At 33.6% G+C, this 21,857-nt stretch overlaps 1 protein-coding gene across 1 annotated transcript in view; it reads right to left on the bottom strand.

Moving 5' to 3' along the window:
• The window catches only part of LOC114067667 (ryanodine receptor 2), a 169,835-nt gene that overhangs the window by 91,476 nt on the left and 56,502 nt on the right, over positions 1-21,857 (bottom strand). The window contains exons 29-42 of the mRNA XM_027903257.1: positions 21,324-21,429; positions 19,926-20,046; positions 18,532-18,701; positions 16,729-16,949; positions 15,322-15,412; positions 13,221-13,361; positions 12,451-12,614; positions 10,066-10,144; positions 9,325-9,414; positions 8,464-8,601; positions 6,809-6,886; positions 3,824-3,899; positions 2,458-2,584; positions 710-825 (exon numbers count right to left, since the gene is read on the bottom strand). Of these exons, the coding sequence (XP_027759058.1) occupies positions 710-825; positions 2,458-2,584; positions 3,824-3,899; positions 6,809-6,886; positions 8,464-8,601; positions 9,325-9,414; positions 10,066-10,144; positions 12,451-12,614; positions 13,221-13,361; positions 15,322-15,412; positions 16,729-16,949; positions 18,532-18,701; positions 19,926-20,046; positions 21,324-21,429 (1,718 nt within the window). The remainder of the gene's footprint in view (positions 1-709; positions 826-2,457; positions 2,585-3,823; positions 3,900-6,808; positions 6,887-8,463; positions 8,602-9,324; positions 9,415-10,065; positions 10,145-12,450; positions 12,615-13,220; positions 13,362-15,321; positions 15,413-16,728; positions 16,950-18,531; positions 18,702-19,925; positions 20,047-21,323; positions 21,430-21,857) is intronic.

Genomic DNA, 21,857 nt, shown 5'->3' with positions numbered 1-21,857 from the left:
TAATCAGGCATCAGCAGCAGAAGTAACCTGATGAGTTATAAAGACCAGACTTTTGTTACTGTAAGTAACCATCATACAATAATTCACAAATTTGATAATTTCCACTTTGAAACTAGATAGGCTTTTGGGTGAGCACTGATTTATTAAATCTTGATGTTTCTGTTACTGTCAATTATACCATCTATAACTACACATGAGGCATAGCATATGCTGTGTGTCACTACGATTCCCATGGTCACAACAGAAGCTGCACCTGGCCAGTTTTTATGGCTTTTACTGCTCATGTAAGAAGCAGACTTGGGTCACTGAACTTTTATCATTTTTTATCTTCACCAAAAGCAGATAAAGTTAAATCCTTCAAAGCACTGCTGACAAAATGTGTGCCAAATGTTTGTGAAAGAACATTCCCATTGTGGGACTTTGTTGAAGAGGTTTCTCTACTCCCTTCTCCAGAGAACATTTCAGAACGGTACAAATGACTGGTTTTGTTTGCTCTCTGAAAAAGGGATTATATATGATAGTAACTATTAATGTGCACATGTGAGAGATTATAATTTTGTGCATAAATGCAAGGAAGCAGCCAGTTTTCTTTTTCGAAGAATGAAACTCATTATAAATTTTGGCGGAACACTTTTAATCTGATGAATGAATATGGGAAACTGGAATATAAGTAATTATTTTTAAAAAAAATGTGCAAAGGATACTATACCAAACTCCAGAATGTACTGATGGGCTTCATCCACGTATCTTATAAGCTGCTGAAGGAAACTGTAGGCAAACCGTTTCTCAATGGAAGGTGTGTCTAATTCCAGGTCCTTAAGTCCTCTGTAAAAAGAAGTAATTTTCACACACATGGAAGGATAAAAAGCAGTCTTACCTCTCCATGTAGGCTGGTGCTATTTTCTCTAGTAACAATTAAGTGCTTATTAATATAAGAATTTTTTGTGTTTGACATAAATAGTACTCTTACACTTATTTAAGTTTTGAGCAATTTTTTAAAACATGACTAAGATTTCCCAACTAGATCATTGCAGAAAAATGAGACTTGTCAATTAGGTTAATCCATTATTATTATAATTTCCTTCCATAATTTGTAAGGCATTACCACCTTATATTTTCCTCCAAGGATTGATTCTTGGGTGAGGGAGTTCTGATGCTGCCAAAACACTTTGATTTAAGAAAACTACAAGAAAATCTAACATCCATCATTATGACTTTTCCCCAAAAGTCTGTTTGCAATGGAAAAACTTTGAATAGCTATGTCACATTTATAACAAATCAGAGGAAAACTAAAATAAAGCAATGGAATTGCTCTTCCGGTATGTTCCATCATAGTTACTAATCTGATATGAAAAGCACTTCTTTCAACAAGTATGAATCTTCAGAGTGTGAATCCATGACATGGACTGATGTCTGCTGGCAACAAGTTGGCACTGGCACATGCCTTGATTTTGTAGGATCAGGACTTAATTAATGGCACACTAAGAAGCCACGCTTAATGAGCAAGGGAGTCAGTCACACCCACCCAGTCCCCCATCAGAGACACCAAGTACACTAGTACTCAGCTATACTGCAAGTTTAAAAAGTATAACTACTGCATATATACTGAATATAACTGCCTGTGTAGTGCACATTTATGCTTTCAATTAAAACACGGATGATGGTAGAGTTCAGTTTCAGAAAAAGCAGATCTCAGAATTAAAACAGCTTTGTCAGCTGTTGATACCAGTAAGGGTACAAGATAAAGGAGGCAACGCTGGGGAATTAGTCTCCAGTTACTAAATAAGGGGCCATTAAGAAACTTCAGACGCAACTTTGGAGAGCGACCACCTGTATTTTGTAACTCCTAAGAGAAGGGGACATGAAGATTTGGAATATTTGAGGCAGATTAGTGGAACTACACAAACCAATGATGGACTGTGCAGCAGCAAAGGATTGAGAGAAGAGGGGAGAAGAGGCAAAAAGAGCTTTAAAAAGGGCTGATCACATGTAAACTGTGGCCTGTTAATATAGTTTTCTGACTGAGCCCTGTACCTCATCACTAGAGTTTTTCCTAAATTCTTATTATATATTCTATATAATTTTATTACTTGTAGAAAATTAGGAAGTTTACTAACAGTTGGATGTATGGAGACAGACCGGAAAGAAAATACAGGCTGTAGAGTTGAGAAGAAAGGCAGATGATGATGTGCAGAGATTCTGGAGAACTCTGCTTATGCCTTCCAAAACATACTAACATACGAACTCTGTAACCCATTTCTTCCTTACAGCGTTGTAATGAAGGAGCTCAGCCTTATTCCCAGGCACTGAAACCTCAAAATTATCAAAGAGCTTTCTTTTGATTAAAAAAAACCAAACAAAAATCAAAAAATAAACAAACAAACAAACAAACAACAAACACCACTACTGAGGACTATTAGAAACCTTCTCTTACACTAATACTGAACAGAGAATTACCTGGAGACAACATATCCATTAATCTGCAGAAATTTCAGAATATCCTGTGCTTTTTCTCTGTCCTTGGCTTTTTCTTTGGCAGTGAGTGTATCATAAGGAACAAGAAGAGGATGGTTGCCTCCTCCTACTATGGAACATCAAGAGAATTAAAAATTGAAGAGTTTTATGTTGACATGGTAAGTCAACATGTATGCAAAAGCACTCTCAGAATAATACATGGCATGTTACAGTAAAATCTAGTCTGAAATAACAATAATACAGTGGTCTGTTTCTTTACACAAACCTTAAGAAACATTCACATGGGAACTTCAGACATGGCTACATAGTTCTAGCATAGTTGCTGCAAGTACCAAGTATATATGCTGAACCTACTGCAAAAACTCTTAAAGAAGAACAAAGTGCTTAACTCTTACAAACATGTATTATAAATATAATTTAATTTAATTAAACTGGAAATATTTCAATAAATAACACATAATTTAATAAGAAAACCATTATATAAACAAATATATAAACATATACAGTCCTGCTTTTAAACATTCTGGCAGGGCTCATTGAGTTTAGCAAGATATACACATATTTAAAAGTATATTAAAGTGACAGAGTTCTACTTTACAATAATAAATCAAAGTCAGAAAATTAGAATGCATTTTTCAAACATGGTTCACACAACTGTCCAACCTGATTAAAAGAATGTTAACCAGACGTAAACAGAATAAACTGCATTAGTATTGTTTACAAATATCTGATGTATCAATACGTCCCTAAATGCAGACAGTTAATTTGGCAGGAAAATAATGTTGGTATTATTAATATAAATATCTGCATAAAAAACAACGTTCCTCGTATTTCAGCTTTTAAAATCACAATCACACAACAAAACACATTAAATTCCTATGACAATTGCCCTGAAGCCCCAAGAAATTGTAAGGGCAGTGATCAGAGTCATCTCAGAAAAAATATTATAGCAAGTCTCTATTAATAGTAGTATTTTTAAAATGGAACAAATTCCCTCTAAAAATACTGGAGACAAATCCTTGGATTTTTTTTTTTAAGCCACATATAAAATTTTCCATTACTTCTAAAAGATTAATGCTATAAGGAAATGTATTAATGTAGCTTCAAATAATTTACAATCTTTGGTTTCTCTTCCTTTGATAAATGTGAATTGGTAAGCTACTTGAACAGTTACATGCAGTACTATAAAAATTTTCAGGCACTAAACATCACAACAGATACTTTATTGTTTCTTCTTTGTCAATTTTAAAACGCTGCTCCTTTTTTTGTTCATCAGTTTTCTCAAATGCATAAACCAAGCTAATCAAAGTGAACTTAGAATACTGAAAATATTTATAGTTAATATTACCTTTTGCTTCAAGCTCCATTTTCTTTTTCTTTGCCCATATGTTATGGTAGTTTTCAGCCATCATCTCAGCCATTGCCTTAGGAAAATGGAGAGCTTAGAGACATGTCTTGCAATGATTAACTCTCAAGAAGGACAATTCTCTGGTTGATAATAAATAAGTTTTGTTCTCTGGGAACTTCAATACAATTGCACTGTAATGATTCACTGGAAACAAGTTTTTATTGAAAAAATATGATACAGAATTTGGGTAGAATGGGCATAGGTATAGGAGCTGGGAGCCTGGTGCTGAAGAGAGAACTGCTCATTAAAAAAAAAGAGGAACCACAAAGAGAAGTAAAGTCTGGAAAAAGTAGTGGGCTGTAAGATGGGGGACTTAATTCTTCAAGGCCAAAAAGAACCCTCTGAAGGCCCTGATCAGGGAAATAAAGAACAGCAAGCCAGTGGACTGAAACAACATTGTCACTGCTGGCTGCAGACTAATCATATACCATGGACATAGCTTCTTCAATGTGGATATCATGCTCATTTTTGTGAGCACACTGTTAAAACCACCAACCATTTTATCACATAAATTCCTCTATACATTCTTCCTATAAAACAAACTCTTTTAGACTGGCAAGCTAGAAGCTAGATCCCAAACCAAGCAAAAAAGACAAGTTCTCCAATCTCTAACTAGTAGGAACTACTATTCCAATATAAAATAACTTTTGAAACCCACCTCTCCTGTTCTCCTGGTTGTACAACCCTCCCCAGTCGTATACAGTGGTGGAATTTTCTGCAGATTTCACTTTTCATTTCTTTCATGAAACTACAGAAATATTCTGCAGTAAGGGTTTTGAGTAATGAGTATTTCCTTTATTTGGGAGAATACTCGAACTCACAAACTCTTCAGCAGTATCCTGTGCAGGGCTAAGGGTTGTACTCCATGATCCTTGTAGGTCTTCTCCAACTCAGCATATTCTGTGATATCTTATTCATAAGACAATTTGTTTCATAAACTTTTCTCCAATGAATATATTATTGCACATATCTCCTCTGTATGGTAGATGCTTCCTATCATGCACACTCTGATCCTGGTGTTTTGATAATCCCAATTAGGACCTTGGAAGAATGCAGTATAGGTATGTGTTTTATTTCCTTGGAAAGCAGGGTGCTATGAAGATGTTCTCAGAGTAAGACCTAGCTACTCATGGAGCCAGGATGTGACCCGGTAACTTAAGATTAAAATAAGAAGTGTTTTGCAGAGTTACAGTTTTAGACATGTTTAATTCCTGTTAGCATATTATTTGCATAGGATGATGTAAAAATTGAACTGCATTAATGCTCAATGCTTTGACAAACAAAAAAAAGTTTGTTAAAAAAGCAAACAAACAAAAAACCCTACAAAAACAAAACACCCATAAAACCCCACAACTCTGTTCAGAACAATTAACTTTGTTCTAACAATTTATCTAGGCCTGAATTCCAACTTGAAAGATATGAAACATTTTAAAAAATGTTCAAAATTAAATACATCTAATTTTTGAAACTCAGATCTCCTTAATACCTCACGTATTTGGATATTTCCTGAATGTCAGTGTTATGACAATTAATAGTTGGAATTGCATTTTAATTAAATTTGCTTTGCTTTTAAATAACATATTCTGAAGCCGATTTCAAAGAAGACATCTTCACAGGGCAAATGAATTATAAAGTCAACAGGCTCTGCTTTATAGCTAAGGGCTGCAAAGGAAATTTAATTAATGATGAGTGTTAGAGGGTATGGGACTGACAGAAGTTCTAATACCATTTCTTTGTCGTTTGGGACAGGATGGTTACTTTTATCTAGGCTTGGTTTACTGCAACATAACACTTTGATGATGTTCACATCATGAGTTTGTTCATGAGCATTAAAAAAAGTTGTCACAGTCTTTCAATTATACTGAGTTTATACAAATGTTAAATGTTTTAATTGTAAGGAATTTTATAATCAGAATAAGATAAAGTAATGATAGAAGTAGTTATTCAATTATTCATTTTATTAATTCTTTGGAATGATCACCAATATAATGACAGTTAACTGGCAGAAAATTCTTATTACTGTAAAGGTACTCAGCAATCTAAAATGGCTAGAAATATAAAACTGGAAACTATAAGACAAAAATTAAGGAGGAGAAATCCAGTGTGAGACTTGGATACAGTACAGAATATACTGTACAATTAACCAATTAATCTACTACTGCTGCTTGTTTCCCCGCACCATGGTAAAGTTCAGTATGGGCAAACTTAACCCTGTGTTTCAGGAGTCTATTGTAGCCAGCTTTGAACACCATGTTGCAATCATTAGAATGGTACAAACACTCATAGTAACTAATTTAAAACTACTTAGTATGCCTACATAATACTGTAATCTAATTGACATTAAATAGGTAGGCTGTAAAAACTTGCATCATGCTCCATCAAACACCATGAAAAAAATCCTAACCAGTGACAGAAACATCATTTATCAACTAAAATGTATAGTTCCAAACAGCAGCAACATACTGATAGGTCTATTAAAATCATACCTCCAATTCCTTCATTCTCTATTTTCACAATATTTACTGTAGCAACAGTTCCTAATTCTTAGTTCTTCAGTTTGGGGGGAGGGGGGGGAAGCAATGGCAAAATGTTTTGGGAGGATAATGGAGAAATTAATGATAAAAGATTGGTGCTGATAACTCTTCTAAACAGGATTGTCTTCAAAACGACAAATGTTCACAAAGAGAGCTGGGAAAATCAATCCAGGAATATGGAAAATTTTGAAGATTTTCAACATGAACCATTTTTTTAAGCAACAGAGGATCAAAGAGAAATTATAAAAAAGAAAAAAAAAACACGAAAATCAAAGCATATAAAAAAAAGTAAAATTTGGTAGCAAATTATTTAAAATAAACTAGCAGAACTTAAAAAATTAAAGTGTAAAGAAAAAAAAAAGGGTAGGCAGTTTAAGTGTTTCTGACTTACATGTAAGTCTCTGGAGAGGGTGACATTGCTCATGTCAATCGCTCGAGGAGTGTAACCATGGGCTGTATCTACAGAGATCTGAATGACAAATGCGCAAAAGAGTTGAGTTATGCAAGCAGTTAATATGAAGAAGTTAGCTGTTACAAGGTAGGAAAGTAGCGAAAGAACTTCAGGAAAAAGTAATTTGTATATCTCTAGAGAGCAAAAGGATCCTATGTAGCCCAAATGAAAATAAATCAAGGTTGTTAACTTAAGTGAGAATTAGGCAAAGATCAACAAAGTTTGTTCCCAAAGACATCCAGCCAGCCATCAAACACAACAAATCCCTCTCATTCAAATGCAAATTTTACTTGAACTCCTTTAAGGTTTTGAACCTACTGATTTGTGGATCAGGCTATAGTGAAGTTATAATAAAATCTCTGCATTTTCTACAGATTTTTTTTTTCTCAACAGGGAAAATCTCAGACAATCACGTTTAAGGTGAATTCATGCAAAAATCAAACTTTAATTGGTTTTTCAACCATATTTCTACATTCAAGACTAGAATCTACAAAATACTTTTCTTTTACCTTCTGTTCCTCCTCCCCACTCAGAAAATATCATAATTTTGTCATTCTTTCTCTCTACTGCCTGAATTTGTCGCAACTTTGCTCATTACATTGACACAAATGGTCAAAGAAGAATAAAAAATTCTGGAGGTTCCCTGGATGACAAGCCACTGATATAGGAAGTGTGGCTAGAAAAGGGGCATTGTTAGACTTTTCCCTACATTTTCTGCAGTTATAGATATATGTCCTCCTCAGGTATGTCTTCCTATAGAACAGTGTCCAGACTTTTGTTCCTATTTGTGATATTATTTTAATATGCATTTATATGAGCATGTAGAGGCCTAAAAGTTTGAAGGTTTGCTTTCAAAAGGCAGTTATTATTTATAGAAAATAGCACAAAGGATGTACAAGCAGCACACATTAAATAAATACTGAGAAAATACTATTTTCTAAAGCAAACAATGAGAGCATTGTTACATTATTATGAAGGTAGTGATTAAATTCACTTAAAATTTCTCATCTGCACATATAAAATATGGTCTTTTGTCTATATATGGTATGACAGCATTTTAAACACATAATGAATATTAATACAATAGTGTACTCTGAAATACAGAATTTATGCTGCATTAACATTAATTCTTAAGTTTCCTTGAAAAAAAAAGTATAAAAATAACTTTTATATGTACTTTTATTTATTTCTTTATATACTTAAAGGTATCAATAGCCCCCAAATTTCAAAAAATAGGAGAGTAAAATCATATTAATACTCACAATTAATATGTAATCACCAGCTGGAGTAAATAATTCCCCTTAATACCGTGGTTAACTTTAAATCAGATGAACAAATACATTCTTACTTCAGTTTTTTCTAGTTTTTTTTTTTTTTGAAAATGTTTACTAGCATATTACTTTGGAACAGGGAAATAAAGTTCCAGCTTCAGTGAACAGAAATCCAAACCAGTAGTCAGAATTGTACAATTATTTGTGAAAAATTCTTTCACATATTTTTACACTATAGGTTTATTTCATCATTTTTAAAATCAAAGACCAGAGAGTAGATTTTGCTTACTTTCTCATTAAAAAGTCTGTAGCAAAATGACTCACTTGACTGGTTTGAGATATGCGACGTGTCCGATTGTACAGTGCCATGGAATCTCCCTCCCGTGTTCTTTCAATTCGCCATCCCCATGCCAACATAGTTTTTAGTGACTCTTTGATTGGCCATCGATAAATTTCTTTCTCCTAGAAGAATGTACATGCAATAATTAACTTGTTTATTATGTAGCTGTACAGAGCAAAAAAAGGGTTTGGGTGTTTCCTGGTTATGAGATGCAAAGAAATGTACTTAAACCAACCCTTACAGCCCAGGGTTAATGAAACAAGACAAATAAATCACGTAAGATATTAAAAAGCTTATTTATCATTTCAGAGGTGGGCAGAAGAATTCTGGCCCTGCAGGAAGCTGATAATCTCATCCTGTTAAGAGCATTCTCAGACATGAAGTCCAAGGTAGAGCAGTAGTTCTCAGGAGTAACACAGTGTTTTGCCTGATACATAAACCAAAAAACCAAAATCACAGAATCGTAAGAAAGTCTATGTTGGAATAGAGCTCTGGACATCATCTGCCTCTACCTTCTGTTGAGATCAGATAAGCTAACCTAATCGGACTATCAATTATTTTACTATATTTTAATGTATTTAATACATTTGACTATAAAATTTACCAGCACTATGGGACTTCAGTGTCACCATAAGCTATGCCACATAAATTCAGTCACGTGAGAAAACAGATTGAGTGACTTATTTAATAGACAATAAAACCCTTCCATATCTTTTCGAGATTGGGGGTAAGGCAACAACCACATATTAACTGACATACTCCAAATAATTTTGTTATTAATTATGTAAACACAGGATGATATTTTCAGTGATATTTCAACCACCCTGAATGAACAAATTCCTTACCTTTTCAGATAGTAACTTATATTGTTTCATTAATGGTTGCACTTTTGCAGATTCAGAAAATGTTTCACCATACGTCCATCCATTGGCAAACTGAAAACAGCAACAAGAAGTAAGGAAAAAATGGGGCAAAGCAAAAAACTATGAAAAATCCTTTTTTTGTTAGTAAAGATTAACTGAACAATGCTTCTGCAGACCCATTCTCTTAAAGTTTCCATTCTACTATTTTCTCAACATTTTCTCAACCAACATTTATATTATCTGTACATTGAAAAGTGAATCATGTAGTGTGCCATCTTCTTGTGAATTAGAGATTACCCAAAGCTACATATCAATACTTTTTTCTAGTAAAGATTTATATAGAGCAGAATACCGTGCGACAGTGGAGTAATTATTTTTAACAGCGGACATAATGCACAAAGGAATAAAAATGCTAAAGAACTTTTTTCCTTACAAAGAAAATGAAATTTCAAGTCCATAAAACTGCTAAACAATTAGCAAATATGTTTCCTCAAAAGTCAACAATAAAAATAATGAAATTATGAAACACTATTTTGAAACACTCATGTGCACTTAAAGAACTTTTCTTCAAATGCATTTCAAAAAAATTAAATGTTTATATCTTTCCTACATTCTAACTTGTAGCAATATGAAAAATAATAACATCCAGATTATAATATGTTTAAAATGAAATTAATTCAAATAAAAAATCTGATTTTACTTTAACAGGAATATAGATTTTACCTTTTCCATTGACCATTTGTCATGAGCGTGTTCTGCATATTTGTTAATGAAATATTCTAGCTTTTCAGGGATTGTAATGCTGAAAGTGAAGAGAAAATTAGTGTTATATCACACATGCTAAAATGTGAATGCTTTGGTTTTGAAGATAACTTCAAAATAAAAAATTATTAATGCATACATCAATTCAGCACATCTTACTGTGCTCTTTATCCTCACCTACATTTTGCTCCAAGGCGTAGTTAAATCAAGGAAGAAATTTGAATTATTTAATGGACGCTGAATGACAACCACAGCTGTTGCAGGAATTTTACCTCTTCAAAATGTGTACAGGGAAAATCAGTAATGATAATGAGCACTCATCTTTTTAGTCACATATTTCTTATACTATCGTTTTCCTGGTATTAAAGGTAAAACTATGACCTATAATTTCAGAATTATGGTAGTAACTTATTGCACATATTCATTATGAACTAAGTGCAATAACAGTCCTTTTAGAAACATATCATCTATTTTATATACTTCTACAAATTGTATTATATGCTTGAAGCACTCTAACTTATGTAACTCGAAAATTATATGCCTAAAGCTTTATTTTCCAACACACCAGTGAATATTAAAAATATTAAAATTCTTATTACTAATAATAAAACCCCACACAAATTAATACACTAGCCCTTCAATAGCTGTAGGAGACAGGGCAGAAGTTAAAGTTTCTGAGACAGTAAAGAAAAAGGAGTGATTTTTAGTTATCAACCAAGTACTAGAGACAGAACCTTCTTCAAGAAATAATTTATCAAAATCAGTAGTTTTCTTCATCTGCACTCTTACAGACAAAAGGGATTAATTGCTTCTTGGTCACTGCTGAAATAGCAAAATGTTCCCTCCTAACACATAGGATTTGGGTAGTAGAAGTGTTACAGTGCCACCTACTGCACAGTAGAAGAGTCTGGATTTTAATTTTCAGTCATAAGAAAAAGCATAAATGTAATCCAAAATTATGTCTGAGTAACAGTTTGAAAGAGTCCAAGCACATAAAGGTCAGAAAATATTCATGCAGTGCTGTCATCAGTTTTTTTATTGTTCGAAAGAGTGTATTTCAGGGGGAACTCTACTAATGCTATAATACTTCAAATAATTTCAGAAATACAATGAACTGACAAGTACAATAATGTCCTATTACCTACAGCTTAATATAAATAGGTTTAGTAGTAAGCAATGTCATGCAGGATTTGCATGTTAAAAGAATGTAAGATAATATGGAGGTGATACAGCATTAGTGCTTTCTTTGTCTTGAAATATCACAGAACTGGTGACTGTATGGCAAAGAAGTGACCCATGGTTTGCATAATGTTAAGTAACATTTTCTAAGTTTTTCAAATATATTCTATCTACAATTTTTCTCAGAAATGACACTGGATAAAATAATACCCAATTCACTAAATGATAGTATAATATTCTTACTGAATTTTGTTAAACCTTAATATATTTTAAATACATCTTAAACAAATGAATCTTCATGGTCACTGACGTGATTTCTATATTCTAGATTAGATTATGGCTTTTACTACCATATTTTGATGTGCATACATATACAAACATGCTGTAACGAAGGTATCAACTTACTGACAGCATTTTGTGTGCTGAATACAGGCAGAAAGCTCACAGAAGCAACTGAAGCAAATGTCTTACAGGAGGAATTTTTCAAGATACAACGCATAGCCACACTTCTGTAAGACTGTTCTGCACAAAGGAAAATGGCGTGGTGGCTGTAGCCAAAAATCAGGGCAGAAGATCTCCATTTAGATGCGTGCTTTGTCTGGCTAATGTACTTTAAAAATCATGGTCAGAGCCTGACTGCCTCGGGAGAATGAATATCTTTCTACCCAATTCCCCATTATTCATAGTAAAATGATTATATGAGTGCATGATCAAACATAATTTTCTGTAGGTACACCGTCATTCACACACACTGAAATTAGTGTCTTGGCAGATGTTAATAATGACAGGGATGATGTAGACTTAGTCTGCTTTTTCAACTCCTAAAAACATGATGGTTTGTTTGCAGCAGACATATAAAGATAACTAGAAAATTCTATCTTCTGGGTAAAGATGCATTAAAATATTCTAATTTGGCCAAGAAATTAGTTATGTAACTTGATAGTTATTGCTTCATAGGATTTAAAATAAATACTTAAATAAAATAAAAAAAAATTAAGGTCTCAATTTGATCTAGAAGATAAGCCTTCCAAAGAGAAGAAAAGCTCTATGTTCCCATTATACCAAACAGCAGGTTTCCCCCCTCTTTTACACATTCAAGATTAAAAAAATAAACACAAGAACAAAACCAAAAGCAAACTAACTAGTTACAATGAAGTAATTCCTTACTTTGAGGTATCAACAGGTTGAGGATTAAAGTTTCCATCTGAATCCATTGAAGCCTGTTTTTCCATCATATTGACATAATTTGATTCCATATAATCTGGAGGTAAGGCCCCTGCAACCGCACTCAGACAAGGCAAAGCCAGTTTGAACAGTTCTTGTTCGTATTTCTGTGGAAAACACAGGGAATAGAAAGTGAGTAGTGAATAGGAACTTTCAACATCACTGCTGAAACTGATACAGCTAGATGTTAAACCAAGCAGCCACAGATTGGCTTTCTTGGTGTGAAACTGAATCTTTGTTCTGAAAATAAAGAAAACTGACTGTCCAAAGCACATAGATAAAGCTGGGATCAAGTGTTGCTCTTGCTCAAGTAAATGAGAAAAGTGATGACTTCGCTGGTAGCAAAATAGGACATTTTCCAGATGCCTGAGAAGAAAACAGCACACGAATATGCACAGCATTCCTAAATACTTAGATTTGAAATGAAACTCATGAAACTAAAACTATTAAGCAGAGAACTGTACAGATATATACATATACATAACAAGATTACTGCTTTACTGATATATTTTTTTAATAAGCAGACAAAATGGTTTACCTACATTAAAGTAGATGTTGTAGGAGAGAGATTTAAATTTACTAAACCCTGTATCTTTTCCTTCAAAGTGCATAATACAGTACTGACAAAAGCTGGGTAAAAATTCACAGATTATAGAAAAAAAGATGACAGAGTAAGGATTTTACAGTAATAGGTGGATAATAAAATTACTCACCTTTTGAGATAAAGCATCAAAAATACCCCAGAACAACTTTCTGGATAAATGAAGTTCTTCTTCTGAGGCAGCACCAAAGTTACCCCATCCACTTGGCAAACAATAATACTTCCAGCATCTTTCATAATGATTTGTCAGCAGCTAAAATAAAACATATTTTAAAAGAAAATACAATTATTTGTTGAGGTCCTTCCATTCTTGACCATCACAGACATTACCAGAAAAATTTCTATATTTTTCTGTTGGCGGAGAGGTTCCAAGACATAAGAATACGACCTATGAGATCTTCAATATGTCCAATTTATTAGGATAGCTCAGAGTTTTTTATAGTATCTGTAAACAAGGTCTCGTGACAAGAAGCACATAATTGGTCACAAGTCACTGTCCAGATGCAAACACGCACCACAAACACACCTATAATTGGCTATTAACAGGTAACAAGGCAATTATTTACCCCATCAAACTCTACCTTCTTCTTGGCACTGATTTCCTTTTGTTCTAGCAAAGAGACTCGCAGCCATCTTGGCACTTATAACTTATAGTACTTATAAAACTATATAAAAGCTTATAAAAGTTTATAAAACTACAGCACACAATAGAAATTGCTCACACATTCGTCTTTGTTCCTCCCACATTTTTCTCAATAATCCATGTTGTGTATCATTTTTTTTAAATCACTGGTGCGTATGCACACATAATTAGAAGTTTTTTCATCTTTGTTTCAATACCATTTTGCAAAGCTTGTTGGAAAAAAAATCTTGCAAGTCACAGTCAGTAAAGATCTGACAGAATTCCTTTTTTCCAGTCAGAACAAATGTCAAGGTGGAAAAATGCAAACATTCATCACAAAAATCTGCAAATGTGCATAAATAAAGACAGGATTAAAAAAAAAAAAAAAAGGAAATCTTAATGTGCAGAAGTGAGATTTTGATAACGAAAAATATAATATTGATACTGCACAGTTCTGTTATACTTTTAATGGATCGGGGGGGAAAACCAACAATACATGTAATATATATTTATACCTTCATATTTAAATAATCTATTCATATCTGTTTACTATTTAAATTGATTGGATGATTAAAGAAAAAAGAGAGAAAAGAACTTAGATGCATATAGCATGTAAAAAGACAAAAGTTTTATCATTTATGTAGAACCACAGGAGTCTCAGAAAAACAGACTCCAAGAGTCAAATATGTACCTGAAAATATTTTGTCAAAGTATATTATATTACACAATGGCCAGACAAGTTTGCTTTTGGACTGCATGAGCATACTAATATGTTTTTATGACTATGTTTTTAGACCTAGTCAATAGAGTAAAGGTAGGTCTTGGTCTCAGAGAAGTACTGAGGAAGCACTGAATATGAATTAAGAGAAAATAAAAAGGCAGCTCTATTCCATAAAGTTTGCACTATATTAGACAGAAAAAACACCACAGATTTAAATTCTCTTGCTGCTTGAACTGAAGCAATTTTTAACTGTAGAAACTAGCAAATGTATTCACAGTAGGTAGCACTGTATTCTGATTAGCCTTCATTATTTTGTCCTCTTTTCTCATTCAAAATTACATTTTCAGATGCCTGATTAACTTATAGCTGCCTTTTTAGATTACTATAACTGTTTGCCAGTACAAGCCCATAAGGAATACACAGAGTACTTCCAAATCAGAAACCATTAATAGATATGGGTAGGAGTCCCTTGTTAAATCACTGAAAATCAGTTTATTATCAGTGAAACCTCTTAAAAGTTATAGGTCTATCATCAGATAAAGATTTCACTTTCCTCAGAAACTCCTATTACTTGTTTAGGGTCAATGGACAAAATAATTTGCCCATGCTAACACCACGGTTCTCTTCACATCTATATTCTTTTCCACATGGGCTAAAAGAAACTAGAGATAAAGGAGAAGCAAATACTAGACTTGGACTTCATAATTCTATATGGATTGATGTAAATTAGACTGAATTTCTCCCAAAGTAACAATTTATCTTTAAAAACCATGGCCTTAGATTAATGCAGAGTGGAGATAATGTAGCAAAGATTATAGAGAATCTTCTCCATGCAAGCATTTTCTGTTGAATACTAATATATACTTTTACCTTGAGAGGCATCTTTGCATGTTCATTTAATAGAGGAACATCAAATACTAATCTTCTCAGCAAATGCTGCATCATGGAAGGCCGCAACTGCCTAAGAGCAGACAAACCATTTCAACGAGGTATACCAGCACAGTTTCATGTAAACAATTAATAATTACATTAAAGCAACATATGATTTCTATGCCCTTACAATTTTTCAAATTCATAAAGTAATAGGATTTTACTTGCAGCACTAAAATAAGGTGTCCGAGGAAAGCAAACAAGCACATATCAAATAAAATATTCTGAACAAGCTGAAAATCAAGTGCTTCAAAGAAGCTGAGAAAATACCTTATCAATAGACAGAGAAAAGCAGGAAAACAATACTCAATTTTGATAGTGTGTATTAGGATCACCATGCACATGAGAAAAGCATATAATGTAAATTTCTTGTAATATATCTCAGTGGCTCTTAAAATATCCTAGAAACTAATAAAGATATAAGAGTATCATCTCTTTAGATGTGCCAAACAAGACACACCGTAGTGGAACAACTGGGAAAACAGTAGAAATTGTTATAATATGTATGGTAGAATGGAATGAACATTAAAGCTTTCCAGATAAATAACAAGCTCTGCTCCATTTTATTAGTTCCTATTATGATAATATATATATATATAAAATTGTCAATGTGATATTTATTAAAGAAAAGCTATCTAGTACTTTTTTATAGTATTATAATATAAATGTCTGTTATTCCTGAACACATTTCTACACTATGAAAAAAATATTTAAAAAAAAAAAAAAAAAAAAAATAAAACCCACCTCTGTTGAACTGAAAGCCTATACGTTAACTTTAACTAGAAACTGAATTCATAAGTGCCTACTCAACTTCTGATAATTAAGTCTGTAGGCTTTTTTAAACCTTGGATATTAATTAACTGGTTTTGAGTCTGCAGACACCCAGACAAAATTTGTCCCATAGGTGTCAATAATCCGGTATAACAATACTAGTAATTGATTAGGATTTAAAATGAAAAGCACTGTAAATAAAAATCTACAAAGAACTGTGTAAGGTCTATGTAGATCAATACACTACCAATCTGTACAGCTACAAGTATTTAAATTGAAATTCAGTGTATGTATAATTCCACAATTCCAGAACTTTGTCTTTTTGCAGTACATTCTCTTAGTTAATCACCAAGGATGTAATTTAAAAGATTTGGTAATAACAAAATAACTGAGGACTGATATAGGTAATTAATAAAGCTGCAAACTGAGTACAGTATATTTGAAACTATACGATCATTTGCCAGGAAAAAAAGTCTCAATTATGTTACTGGTGGCATAGTTCTGAATTCCTCTATTATCAATATCACAGTTACTTTATCACTTAGCATTCCTGCACAGCCAGGAGTATTTTCTTACCCACAGATTGACAGCAAACACTCTTCAATAGAATCTCGCTGAGCTTTGGTAAGTGAGCATCCCTTTGAGAGTCTGTACACAGTATGTAATAAGGAATCAATGAGGGAAGCGTGGTGCTCTGTGCCAGCAAAAAGAGGAGCACATCTGGTCAAGAGAGGCAAGACTGCTGTGCAAAGGTATCGATTCAGAGCCAAAGCCATATCCGTAGCACTTAAAGCAGCCTATGAATTAAATGGGACAGAAATTAGACTTGTCTCATCAATGTTGTTTGTTTTTCTTTCATAATAGTTACAAAGAGGGAAATTTCCAAAATACAAATGAGGATTTGATGCCTACTGAAAGCTAAATGCCTAGCTCCTCCTTCTGCTTCTGAAGTCTCATAGATGGCTTTTGTTTTCTTTTCGGTGAATGAAAACAAAACCACTAAAGGTGGCCATTCAAAAACAAAACAATTTTCAAGACTATATTGAATAATGTCATAGTTGCTTAACAGAAGACTCCAAAATCAGGTATTACCAGTCAGTATGTTTTTATTGTTATGATCAAGGCCAAGTTTCATGGGAGGAACAAATCCTCCCCTGTTCCTTCTTAGACATCTGGATTTTCATGAGCCAGTGTGTGTCCAGCTGGTCAAGAAGGCCAATGACATCCTGGCCTGTATCAGCAATAGTGGGGCCAGCAGGACCAGGGCAGTGATCGTTCCCCTGTACTTGGCACTGGTGAGAATGCTCCAGTTTTAGGCCCCTCACTACAAGACAGACATTGAGGTGTTGGAGAGAGTACAGAGAAAGGCAAAAGAGCTGGTAAAGGGTTTGGAGCACAAACCTTATGAGGAGTGGCCAAGGGACCTGAGGCTGTTTAGCCTAGTGGAGAAAAAAAGGCTCAAGAGAGACCTTATCAGTCTCTTCAACTACCTGAAAGGAGGTTATAGTGAGGTGGGGGCCAGTCTCTTCTCACAAGTAACAAGAGATAGGATAGGAAAAAATGGCCTCAAGTTGCATCAGGGGAGGTTTCGGTTGGATATCAGGAAAAATTTCTTCATGGAAAGGGTTGTCAAGCATTGGAACAGGACGCCCAGGGAAGTAGTGGAATCACAATCCCTGGAAGTGTTCAAAAAACATAAATATGCTCAAAAAAGCAAAAATGACACTCGAGGACGTGGTTTAATGGTGACCCATGGTGGTGCTAGACAGATGGACTTGACAATCTTAGAGGTCTTTTCCAACCTTAACAAATCTATGATTCGAAATAACAACATAATTATTTTCAGAATTGACATAAGAGGTCAGACAGGAAAACCAAAGTCAATGTCTTAGCCCTCATAATAGCTAATTTTTCTGGACCAAGACATTTAAGAAACAATAGATTGAAATAAGCCTCATCAAAAAAAAAAAAAAAAGGGCAGCAATACTGAGGAGGAATCAACCCAAAAATCTGTAATTTTCTAAATAACAATGTAGGTGTCTCTAACAAATGCACAGAGAATAGCACTTTCTGTGTATCTTTGGAAAGAGGCTCTCATTGGTAGCTCATCTGATTTTTATTCCATAGCACAAGCTCAGAAAGTCTCGTGGGGAAAGGCATTGCATCTTTTATTGTATGGGTAACAATAGGTGCTCTTATAAATTGAGCACTGTTCTGGACAATTCATCTTCAAGAAATATCAAATCTCAGCAGCAACACACAACACATCCAGTATTTGAGAAATGCAGAAGATATGAAGACATAAGAAATTTTTTTGTGAGATGAAAAACGCTTTAGTGTTCAGTAAAAACCAAAATAAAAACAGACTTAACCCCTTACTGTATCTAAAGAAGCAGCAGCACGAAGATCTGGCAGAAAGCCAACTTCAAGAAGATGTAGAAGAAAATCCTGGTCCTCAATTCCATAGACCCTGTCAAGGAACAAAACCATGGCTGCCTTGTGATCTGGGCAAAACCCCGCAGACATGTCAGGTTCCACCACAGTACCATCTAAAAGGAAGAAACAAGACTTCAATGACAAGGATCATCCTTCATCAGCAGACCAGGCAGTCTAAGCATCTTCCCCATGGTTTTGTTATAAAAAGGCAATATATTTGAAGTTAAATGAAAAAGAATGTGTAAGACAAATTCTATTCAGAGAGACCTCAAAGTCCATACATGTTTTTCTGATTCTGCTTTGTGTATCAAGGGATTCTTACCAGGTGATATTCTGATATGTTACGTACTCAAAACATAATAATTAATCTATAGAACTACCTAGATTTTAGAAGAAGCAGACAGAAAGTAAAAATTACAACAATTCTACATCAAATATCCTGGAAACGCAGCATTGGTGACCATATCTGTAACGTATGACAAAGAATTAAGAATGTACTATAAAGTTCTCTGTCTCTGAAAACTTTTCAAATACCTGAAAAGAATTCATTGAAATATTTTAAAATGTTGATACTTTCATTTTGAAAAGCAATAAGCAATTCTGGATCTGTGAGCTGTACCATGCTACAGAGATATCACCTACTGACCCATAACTATTTGGAACATAAAAAAATAATGGTGTAATAGAATGATTAATCTATTTATATCTCTTCTACAGTAACCTATTGGATAATCTTGTGCTGTGGGTTCTTAGACAATACAAGTTGCAATTATAATACTCTCTATCTAGACACCTTAAAAAGCAGAGGTAATTCCTTTCCCCTTTATATAGATACTCTCATAGCTCCTACAATTGCAACCACTTCTATATAAGCAGAAAACACAAAGCAATGCATTTGCCTATGTATGTCACACCTATAACTTCACCACAGTTGCTGAAGAACAACTCTGGTGTCTTAGTAAGATCTGCTAGAAACAATTAATAGGGTTAGGACAACAAAAGCTAACAATTATACTTTTGAGAAAATATATCTTTTTTAATTGTTTAAAAAACCCAAAAGCATGCATTCTTAAATTTCTTTTTAAAGTGGTAACAGATTTGCATAACTCAATTTGATGGGATTTACATCAGTGATTTAAGAGTACATAGAATTATGGACTACAGCATGCAGAAAGATTTTTGAAACGTGTTTGAGATACACATGATTTCTCCTCTAATTCACATAATAAATAGTTCAAATTCTATAGTATTTTTAAATGCTGAGAAGAGTATCATACATCAATAAATTACAAAACACAACAGGATGGGATAAAAAAAATGCTGAACAACCAACTTACCTTTAGCAATGGTTGGCATGTGGAAAGCAATACTAATTACTCCCACCAAATCTTCCAGTGGAATCAAAGACCGTAGAATTGATCTGATTCTAATGGCTTCCCCTTTACCAGCATGTATTAGCTTAGGAAAAGACAAACAAAAAATTAACAATGTCTTCTTTTTATCTTCAGTATGTATTCATGGTCTGGAAACTTCCTGAACCATAGATAAACAAAAATTACTTTTCCCAAAATCGCGCTGTAATTAACAACGTAAATGTCATGCAATATGCATCTATATGCTATATTTTGGATGCAAATATACAAAGTCTAAAAATCTAGTTGTTTGATTTTTAAATAAGACTAAATCAATTTTCAGAATGGAATATTGGGTAAAAGAGAGAGACAAAGCACTTAAATGTAGCATTTGGTCAGAGGGGTGGAGAGAAGCAGAAGCAGATTTTCAGATTAAAAAAGACACTTTTTCTCTCCTGGTCAAAGAAGAACACTTTCAGGTATCCCAGTTGTTTCAGTTTTGTTTTTAAAAAAGGTCGCAAGACAGGTAGAAAATAAGACAATTCTTTTATTCGAACAAAAGAGATATTCATACACTGACATTGTTAAATGGATATATCTCTCTTTTCTCAAGTTACCAATCTCTTCAATGATCTGATACTGATCTAGACTAATCCATATAATTAAGGAACATTTCAGGGTGAAATTCAAAACTAACTATAATTAAATTTCTGAACAATAGAAATGTATAGTGAATCATAAACAACAAATATTTTCAAATAGTTTCAAGCTCTTACAAAATAAGTGGAAAGGGTTTGGGTTTGGTGTCTAATTTTTCATATCTAATGCCTGAAACAGTGACATCTTACCTTTGAGAAGGTTTGTCAGTGTGAATAAAGATTATGAGATATCGATGTGTACATTCAAGGATAATGTTATCCCTACATTGTAAAAGAATATCCTATAACATTTACACTTTCGTAACATTTAAACTTCTATATGCAATTTAAAGAGTCTATTTAAATAAGTATATGAAGAGTAAATCCATGGTTTACAAATAATAAATCGCTCTACCCTATCACAACAAATAGGGAAATCTGAGGAATTTGACTGTCACACACTGGACAATCAAACAAAAACCAGAGAAACAAACAAACAAAAAAGAACAAACACCCCCCTCCAAAAAAAAAAAAAATAATTATTATTTTTAGAAGAAGAGTTTATGAATAGAATTTATTCCTTGCAAATTATCAGAACACCACGTTATACACACTAAGAAATTATGTAGCCATACCACTTCTTTAATACCTGATAATGTGTTACTGTGAAAAAAACTAATAGCAAACCACAGATCAGTCAAACAACTATGCCTTTACTTTTCAATGTGTGAAGAATAAAACTTACATGCATTTCGGGGGCACAACGTCCTAAGAGATCAATCAAAGCAGCATAAAAAGTCATGATTGCATTTCCCATGTGAATAGTGTCATCTTCTTGTTCTTCAATTTCTCTGTAATTAGTTAAATGTTGCAACAATTAAAGGATGAAAAAATACAAGGAAGTACTTTACAACAGTAATAAATAAAGAAAATCTGCTCTAGGTGTAACAGCTTACACAGAGTGGCTTCTGTTAATTAACTGACTCTCAGCAGACTAGGACAATTGTAACCATTGATACCATTTATCTGCCTCATTTTGCATCAGACATCACTTGCATCAGACTCTTAACTGACTGGCAAAGAACAAACAGAATTTCAAAGATGTTTTAATATTTAGAGTTACTTAAATTAGCAGTGCAAAGAAGGAACAGTTTAACAGAAGATAAATTTCTACTCTTCACAGAATCCAATGGAGAATCCAGCTGATAATTCAGGTGTTAAAACAAACAAGTCATTTCGCACCTAAGATTATACAAAAAATAGTCAAACATTATGGGAA

The sequence above is a fragment of the Empidonax traillii genome, unplaced genomic scaffold (genome assembly GCF_003031625.1).
Source record: "Empidonax traillii isolate 1590-97213 ecotype Southwest subspecies unplaced genomic scaffold, ASM303162v1 scaffold952:size333442, whole genome shotgun sequence".
Classification (NCBI taxonomy): domain Eukaryota; kingdom Metazoa; phylum Chordata; class Aves; order Passeriformes; family Tyrannidae; genus Empidonax; species Empidonax traillii.
The sequence above is the reverse complement of the archived record's forward strand: the minus strand, read 5'-3'. Positions and strand labels throughout refer to the sequence as shown.